This window comes from Aegilops tauschii, chromosome 7, assembly GCF_002575655.3.
Source record: "Aegilops tauschii subsp. strangulata cultivar AL8/78 chromosome 7, Aet v6.0, whole genome shotgun sequence".
Classification (NCBI taxonomy): Eukaryota; Viridiplantae; Streptophyta; class Magnoliopsida; order Poales; family Poaceae; genus Aegilops; species Aegilops tauschii.
In genome coordinates, this window is record NC_053041.3 from 213,226,914 (window position 1) to 213,235,832 (window position 8,919).

Consider the following 8,919-nt stretch of genomic DNA (forward strand, 5'->3'; position numbering starts at 1 on the left):
TCCTCCATCTAGCATAGATGCGTTGTTTGGAACGTGGCTAAATGGAGTATAACCGGACATTGCGTCAAATATTCGGATTGGAATATGCGCACTTCTTTAGGCTATGGAACTGCAGGAACGATATGATTTGTAACAGATTATATATTTAAAACTTCTTGCAGGTTATTTTCAGAGCTACGACATGAATCCGTACGTGGTTGCTACTCACTCCTACGGCCTTCAGGGATCATTTAGCTACTGAGTGCAACTGATGGAAGATGGTAGCACGGGCTATCTTCAACCGGTTTGGATGACGGTCGCACAATAGGATAGGTCCTTGATGTTCACTCGTCTAGTCGGTTGTGGCTTTGCTTTATTTTCTTAGCCTTTATTATTTTGTGCTCTCCCTTGAGTTGTACTTCAGATACGAGGCTTTGTGTTTGCTGAATTTATTTTAATAATATGGCCGCATGCATTTGAACAAGGGGAAATCCTCCTTTAAAAAAAAAACGGATTTGTCAACTCAGGCTTATAATGCTCTTTTTTTTGCGGGTTGGGCTTATAATGTTCTAAAGGGGTTAAAATTGCAGCGAGCTGGGGCTGGGGTTAATTCATCGTAATCGGGGTTCCGCGAGGAGTGATAAACTCCGGGCTCCGACAGCCTTGGCGACGCAACGCGCTGACGAACAAGCGTAGGGCACCCTGTGCATCCGAGCGCACGTCGACCGCCCCGCTGTGCAGCCAGCCAGCCGACATGGCCAGGCCAACAAACACGGCGACGGATGCAGCTGGTGGAGAGGAGACACTTGAGGCAATTCACGTGCTCCTGAGCAACGCAGGTGGAAAAAGTGTTTTTTTTTTTAGAATCTCACAGGTGGAAAAAGTGGCAGGAGTATCTCTGCGCATCGTGCTGTGTTGACTACTTTGCCTACTTTGTCAGACCACTAGTGCAGCCGAGTCTGGAAGAAATGGCACTCAGGACTTGTGGGTATATTGATGGATTGAAAACCCCTACCGGCAGGTGGACCTGTTGTAGCTCTAATCGCACTTGCGAGAGATTCAAAGGATCATTTCCCCGACAAGGACTCTACATTCAGTTATGTCTCAGAGACCTCCTATTCGGCGCGTTAAGCGCCAGTTTGTTGTTGCGGTGCACAGGGGCGTGCCAGCCGCCAGCCCATGCCTCGCCGCGTCCATCGCTTGCCCTCACAACTCCCTCGCTCGCACACCAGTCGTTTGCATATTGCTTTTTTTTCCCGCTCATTCTCTGAAAAATCTTTTGGTCCACGGAGAAAAAACTCGAACGTTTTACTCCCTCCGTTCCTAAATATTTGTTTTTTTAAAGATTTCAAATGAACTATCACATACGGATGTATATAGACATATTTTAGAGTGTAGATTCACTCATTTTGCTTCGTATGTAGTCACTTGTTGAAATCTCTAGAAAGACAAATATTTAGGAACGAAGGGAGTATTTGATAGTATTTAATAAAAATTTGGTGACAGGAAAAAAATGTTCATGGGTTTGAGAAAAGCTTATGAATTAGAAAGAGATTTGTGATATTTTTTTAAGATATCATGAAAAATAAAGAAAACCACGTATTTGAAAAAGTTTGTGAGTTTCAAAAAAGTTTATGAATTTCAAATTTTTGACTCATTTGAAAAAAATCACATATTTGAATATTTTTCATGAGTTTGAGCGTTAATTTTATTTAAAAAGTTCATAAATTGGGGAAAAACATCATGAATTTTAAAAAGTTCAAGAACTTAAAAAGATTAACGAATTTGAAAAGGTTCACTGAATTAAAAAAATCTCATATTTTTTTTAAAATGCTCACAAAATTTTAAAAAGTTCATAGAATTTAAAAAATCATGAGTTTGGAATTAGAAAAAGAAAAAACAAAGGAAAAACCAAAAATAAAATGAAAAAGGAATTTAAAAACCGAAGAACCAAAAGCTTAAAAGATGCACCAAGAAAAACCCGGTGAACCTCTATAAGGTTCTCAAAAAACAGTGGGGGCGATAATGGTTGGCGACCTTACATCCTAGCGAACTAGGGGATGTACTGAGTTGCAAAAACAGTTAGATCTGGCGCTTAAGGCACCGACTAGGATCTGAATATGTCTCACTTATAGTGAAGGTGGGAGCCCATAGGATACTATTTTTTTCTTCTATTTGTTCACATTTTTGTTTTTATTTTTTTACACTTACAAATATTCTCTCTCTATATATATGGCTGGACTATTCTGTTACTAGTAATATTCTGTTACCCGGGCGCCCTATCTAGGCTCGACGGCCCGATTACACGACCGCGAGGAAAAAGAAAAAAACTCGTTCCCTTCGCCCACATCCCGGTCAACCCCCACCTCCCACCCCCGATCCCCAATCCCACAGCCGCCATGGCCCTCGCCGCCGGCACGCGTCCCGCCACCAACACCACCCAGAGTCGCCGCAGCCTCCACCGTCGGTGCGCCCGCAGCGACCACCACCTCCCACCTTTCAAAGCTGGCATGGCCCCCGCCGCAAGCGCGCACCCCGCCACCACCACCTTCCGCAGCCGCCATGGCTCCCGCCGGCGGCGCGCGCCCCACCACCTCCCACTTCCCACGGCCGTCGTGGTCCATGCCCCAGCCGCTCCTGCCCCAACGAGTCCCGTCGGACGCAGTGACCGTTCTCCCCGCACCCCAGCAGCGCCGCCGGGCTCAAACGCATTCCCTGAACTGCCACGCGCCGCCCGTGTTCCTGCTCCTTCCCCTGACCACCGCCGGGGTCCTTCCCGGGCGAACCCCTTCTCTTCCTTCCGCGAGCAGCAGCGACCCTGCTTCTCAGTCTAGATCGAGCGCTGCCCGCCGTCCAAGTCGAATCCCTGCCGTAATATTCGGCAAAACAGCCATCCTCCCCGTTCTGAATTGCCACTAGCCTCCGCCATGTTCGCCTAGCTCCATGGCCATCTCGTGTTGCCGCGTGCATCAGTACGTGTGTGCTGCCGCATGACACTCTTTGTTTCAAGCCCTGTGTGTGCTGCTGCATCAGCTCGTGCATCAGTACGCGTGCGTTAGTACGTGTGTGCTGCCCCATCAGTACGGAAACCCTGCCTCGGAAGAGCCCATGCGGGAACCGTGGCCTCCACCGCGTGTGGTCGTCTCCGTCCTCGTTATCTTTTGTACAGTGTGCTGTCGACCCCTTCATTTCAAGCCCGTTTCTCGCTCATCACATACTGCTTGAACTGAGGAGCTTGAACTACGTGAGTTGCTGGCCATTTTGTGTTACTTGGACGGCCGCCCTTGCATCATCAATATCTTGATTTACTGGGAAAGGCATGTCAGGTGGGGTAGTTGGAAGGGAGGGGAAGCTCGCTGCCTTGCCGTGGTTCCAGCGGGAGATGGGCGGGTTGGCGTTACAGACTATAGAGGCCCTGGTCCCGTACATCCAGGTTTGTATCGATACGCTAGCCAACTCCATTGATCTGCTCAGTAAATGCTCCATTGCTAACTCCATTCGAAGTTTTGTCAAGTTTGATTGCGATGCTCTAGCCACGCTACACATTTTTTTGCAGTTTTGCTCATTAAATGACAGACATGCACTTTGGATGTGTGTGTTTGGTGACTCCTCACCCGTTCTCTTTTCATGTAATGCATTCAGGACATTAGAGATCCCACAAACAAAATCATGTCGCAATGGGAGAAAGAGATCAGTCCAACCACCGGCACCGCTCGTGATCTCCGCCTCCATCAGCTCCACTTCGCTGGAGCAATCAGTCCAGAGGAGGAGGTGTAGCCGGTCCACCCAATCTCTGACGTTTTATTCCACCTCCAAAACATTTCTTTCTGAGTTCTATTCTTCGTCACAGGTTTGCTGCCATTACCTCGGTGCAAAAAGTTCCAAAAGTTCAGTTCAGACTATACTAGATGTCCATATTGTAGATAATATTTGCATCGTCTTAAATTTCTGGAAACAAGCGTCAGTACAAAGAAGGTTCAGTACAAGAAAAACGGGTTAGTCAGTTCATCCATATGCAAACCCCCGTAACAAAATGTATCTCTAGTCCAATTACGTGAGGATGTGCAACATATGTTTAAGCAAGCATTTATAACATGTTACAAAAAAAGCTCCACTCTGTTCCATAGAAGATTGTGTGAATTTTTTAAATATATTTTAGAAAAGAAGTTTACACACAGTAGCTTGGCATTTGATAATTGTTTGCAACTCAGTACATTAGTTTGATGATTATGTGCAAATTATTGTGTAGTACATGTGTCCATTGATGTGTTTGAATCCCTTCAGTTCACTTTGATTCCTACAGGTGGTTCAACGTGTCGAGCGGTAGCAGCGCTTGCTCCCAAATGGTTGCCCGCGCAAGGAGGATACAGGGATGTTACATTGCTGGAGGAGCAGTAGCATGTAGTAGCTAGCTGAAGAAAAGGTATTGTCCTGTAGCTTTGGTCTTACCTAGTATGGATAACATTTTTATGGAAAACTTGCTATTTCCCTGGTGCGCTAACATGATGTGTTGGAATATCAGCCAGCGGCCTGCTCTGGCCATGCCGCACCACCACTGGCACGTCCACCATGGTTGCTGGCAGCCGTCCAAGTTGAGCGCTGATGGGAGTCCTTAGCGTGCTTCGACGACACTCTCTCATATCAATCTCTCTGTTTCTTTGCTCCTGCTATTAAAATGTGTAGATGTGCTGCTTTGCTAATTGAGTAGTTGGGAAGATGTGAAAATAACATGCTCTCTAGGTGTGTGATTATTCCTGTGAGCACAAATGTATTTAGATGTTTATTTTGTGCTTCAGCTTATGCTTTTGGGCAGTACAAATACATCTTCAAAAATAAGTACAGATGCGGTCTTATAGAACTCTAATTGTTGTTGGATGCTATTCCAAATGCCAATGATCATGCAAAACGGTTATTGCTAGAATCTAGATGATATATAATGTAGTTACCATAGTTTCACCCTATTTTTATGGTTCTAATTATTCTTGCATAAGTCTTTAAAAGAAATGTTCGGTAAATGTTTGTGATCATTGCTTGTAGGTATTCGTATGAACATTAAAATAATGGCTTTTCTTGTAGGAGGTTCAAAGATTGTCGTGGAGCAAGTTCAAGAGATTAGTTTGGTGAAAATAATGTGATCTTTTGGTCAGGATTTTGCATGATCCATAGCCATCAGGCGAGCAGTTCAAGGCCTACTACGCGAGTCGTCCATCGTCTTCTACGCATGATGAGCTTGTTGTCTCTACACATCTAGCATCGGAGTATCTCCTCCCCTTGCCGCACACACATGCCCGCGGTCGAGCTATTGTTGTTTGTGATTGCTGGTCGTGACTCTTACGTTGTCATTGGACAAATAATTTGTTCTGTAACTCTGTACTGATGGGACCTTCAGCATATATGGTGTTTAGAATTTGTTTGTAACTCTGTACTGCCAGGACCTTCAGCATATATGGTGATCTCAGTATTCTAATCTGTAGGCCAAAAATGGTGAACATTTAAACATCAGTTCGATTTAATAAAACTGAGAAGTTCTACTTTCGGTAAATAGCTGAACCTGGGTACATCAAAGTTCTACCATTAGTCATGGGGATTATCCGTTAATGTGTACTATGTTTTTTTGTCAGTTTATGTGCTTTCTGTTTGTCAGGCCATGTGCAAGTTCGTTATCGGTTCATGTGTATGTGTGTTGGTAACCACTGCTATTGCTGCTAGGTACCGATCTGACCATGTATATGTTATTCATGTACATGTATTATATGTGTGAAAAAATTTCTATATATGATGAGATGATTGCTACTTCAAAGAAGGTATAGGTACACGACAGCTTAATGTGCATGCAAGAATAAAAAAATGGTTTGAATCAAAAATATTGATCAGTAGGAATTAAAAACAAATAAAGTTTGAAAAATAAAAGATGGTTAGGTTTTGGTATTGTGTGACGTTGATGTCCAAGAAAACGTCCAAGTTCTGCAACTGATCCGTCCAGATGGGACAAGGAGGTCAGTCCAGCAGGCGCATCTCCGGTGTCACGTCCAGATGGGACAAGGAGGTCAGTCCAGCAGGCGCATCTCCGATGTCATGTCAGTGCGTCGCCCACCCGTCGCCATGCCTCTCCGCTGCATGTCGTGTCGTGTCGTGCCGCCTTGCCATCAACCACCATTGTGGCTCAGCCCTGTAGTGCTTCCACGATCACCACACGCAGCTTCCTTCTATCGTTGTGCTCGCCCTGCTCTCCTCAATATTGGCATTGCAAAAACATAACAAGTTCACAATTAAAAAAGTTATAAGTTCAACACGACGTCCAGATAAGTTTGAGAAAAAAGCTCAAACAAAATGAAACCCAATGAAAACTCAAATGGTAAAAGTTCAAGTTGCAAAACAAGAGAAGACCAAAACATCTTACAAGAAAAATTGAGTTAAAAAAACAAACACACGAAATTATTTCCTTTGTCCTCTCCCTGCTCTCCTAAATATCGGCATTGCAAAAACACAGCAAGTTCACAATTAAAAAAGTTGTAAGTTCAACACGACGTCCCAAATAAGTTTGAGAAAAAAGCTCAAACAAAATAAAACCCAATGAAAAATCAAATGGTAAAAGTTCAAGTCACAAAACAAGAGAAGTCCAAAATATCTTGCAAGAAAATTGAGTTAAAAAAAAACACACGAAATTATTTCCTTTTGAAAAAATATCATTCAGTTCAATGATATAAACCATGCAAGTTCGGGGACTATGATACCCAAAAAACAGAGTGAAGTCTAGTATGTGAAAACATGCTCAGTACAAAACCATACGAACATCAGTGCAAGTACTCTTTTCTCGAACCATTCAAAATTACTCTAAAAAATACCTCAGTACAAACACACACATAGATCAGTATGAATACTCTTTTTTCGGACAGAAAAACAGCACGATGAGTCTCACCGTATTTTAAAATTACTCTTAAAAGATGGGAGCAAGTACAAAATCATAAAGACATCCGTTCAAAGTATTCTTTTTCCAGAACCATTCAAAACTACTCTGTGAAAAATACCTCAGTACAAACATAGACATAGATCAGTACGAATACTCTGTTTTTTAGACACGAAAAAACAACACAATGGGTTTCACCTTATTCAAAATTACTTTTAAACGGTGGGTCTATTCTAATAACACCTTTTAAGACCTTATTCTGCTAACACTAGGTTTATTCTGCTAACACCTCTACACCCACGAACCCGACCCGGCGAGCCTCGCAAAAAAATGCCCAGCCCACTACCCCCACCTTCTCCTTCCCCCGACTACCTCCCACCCGTGGCGGCGCCTCCACCCCCACTACCCTGCGCCCACCACCACCAACCACCCCGACGCCCAACCACCACCCACCCCCCTGGCGCACCACCAGAACCACCCCACCACCCCCGGCGCACCAACGCGCAGCCAAGTCCACCCGGCCGGCCGCAGTCCCTCAACTACCAGCCGGGCCGAGGTGGAAAAGCAGGACGGCGAGCCCCGCCCTCGGTGAGATCTGTGGCGCCACCCCGTCTCCCACCCGCGGCGGCCCTCTTCCTCCTCCCGCGCCGCCGACAGACCTTGCTCCCCGCGCCACCAGGACCTCCACCACCGGATTCAGGACCCTCGCCACCGGATCCAGGCCCTCCACCACAAGATTCGCCATCCTCCATCGTCGTTTCCTGCCCCGCTCGCCCCACCTGTGGGTGTGAGGCGTCGTCGGCGGGTTGTGCAGTTCCTCCGTCGTCGGCGGGCGGGCGGGCAGCTCCTCCAACCCCCGCCGATCTGCTACAAACCGGCGACCCCATCCTGCCAAAGATCGGCCCGTCGCCGTCGTCCCACGCATGGCCGGCGTCGGATCCGCGCGTCGCCGTCCCTGACAACCTCTGGGTCGAGGGCAGTTGGATCCGCCCTGTCGTTATCCTCCCGCGGCTACTCGACGACGGATCCGCGCCAAGACCTCCTAGGGGCGTCCTCTCTGTCCCCATATCGAGGGTGACTTGCCTTCACAGATCCGATGGTCGGCCGGTGAGCTCGGGGGTCGCCAGCGACTCTCCCCTCCCAGTGCCTCCACCTCCCTCTACCACCATCGAGCGCATCCAGAGGGGCGTGGGGGTGTCCTACGGCCTTCCCTTCCCTGCCATGTCAAGCCCCGACCTCCACTCTTGGCGCGTGGAATGCAAAATCCCTCCGGCGAGGTCCACGACGCGTCCATCCCAGCGGCTCGCGTGCAGTTCGGTTTGGACGGTGGCTCACGTGCAAGGTCTCGGGCGCTACGGCGTGTTCAGTTCGCAGGTCCTGCTACACACACTCGGTACCCCCGACGGTGGCGGTTGGCTGTGACGCCTGCTGCAGTCAATGAAAGCGTGGTGGTTCATTCCCCAGCGGCGACCTTCTGCCCTCCTCCCAATCTTGCTTGGGATCCCACGTGATGAAGGTCAAACAGCTGCGACGAACCCGTTCAGTTCAGGAAGGCTTTCAGTTCGTCGACACCCGCATAGACGTGCGGCTTGCTGGCACACGCAGTCTGCACCCCAGCGACGTGCAGTACGACACTCTCGTTGGTGCAGCCTGCTGGCTGCCCCTACACGTGACGACGATGAAGAGCGTGGCGTGCAGCTCGTTGCGGCTCGGCTTGCATCTCGGCTTGCCACGTCGTGCATGCAGTCCGCTTGGTATGTTGGCGAGGTTCATTTTTCATGAAAAAATGTTGATGCAGACCACTTAGAGGAGTAATGTGGTCCAGTTCAGTCAAATGTATTTATTTTTTGTAAAAAATAGATGCAGTCCGTTTGGGCACTGCTTGCGGTTTGCACGGCTCGTGTGTGAAGGGCATGATGTGCTCCTGTGTTTATTCTGTGAAGTGCACGATGTGCTTGTGCGTTTCAAAACTCAGTCGATTCCATCAAACACATGCAGTGCACTTGGTCCTTGGACGTGGTTCATTTTCGAGA

The 8,919-nt window shown here is 47.3% G+C and overlaps 1 protein-coding gene across 4 annotated transcripts; it reads left to right on the forward strand.

The window, feature by feature from the left end:
* The first annotated feature begins 2,236 nt into the window (after nt 1-2,236).
* LOC141028084 (uncharacterized) lies at nt 2,237-5,521 on the forward strand. Of its 4 annotated transcripts, XR_012190339.1 has the most exons (7): nt 2,242-3,223; nt 3,306-3,412; nt 3,622-3,750; nt 3,830-3,974; nt 4,283-4,402; nt 4,502-4,719; nt 5,056-5,521. XR_012190339.1 is itself a non-coding variant. In XM_073505942.1 (6 exons), exons 2-5 carry the CDS (start codon nt 3,362-3,364, stop codon nt 4,375-4,377), a joined length of 420 nt encoding a protein of 139 aa, XP_073362043.1. In that variant the 5' UTR covers nt 2,242-3,223; nt 3,306-3,361; the 3' UTR covers nt 4,378-4,402; nt 4,502-5,521. The 4 variants fall into 4 exon arrangements, 2 of the variants coding, with proteins under 2 accessions (XP_073362042.1, XP_073362043.1); XR_012190338.1 differs by having other exon boundaries at nt 2,237-3,412; XM_073505942.1 differs by having other exon boundaries at nt 4,502-5,521.
* The last annotated feature ends 3,398 nt before the right edge of the window (nt 5,522-8,919 follow it).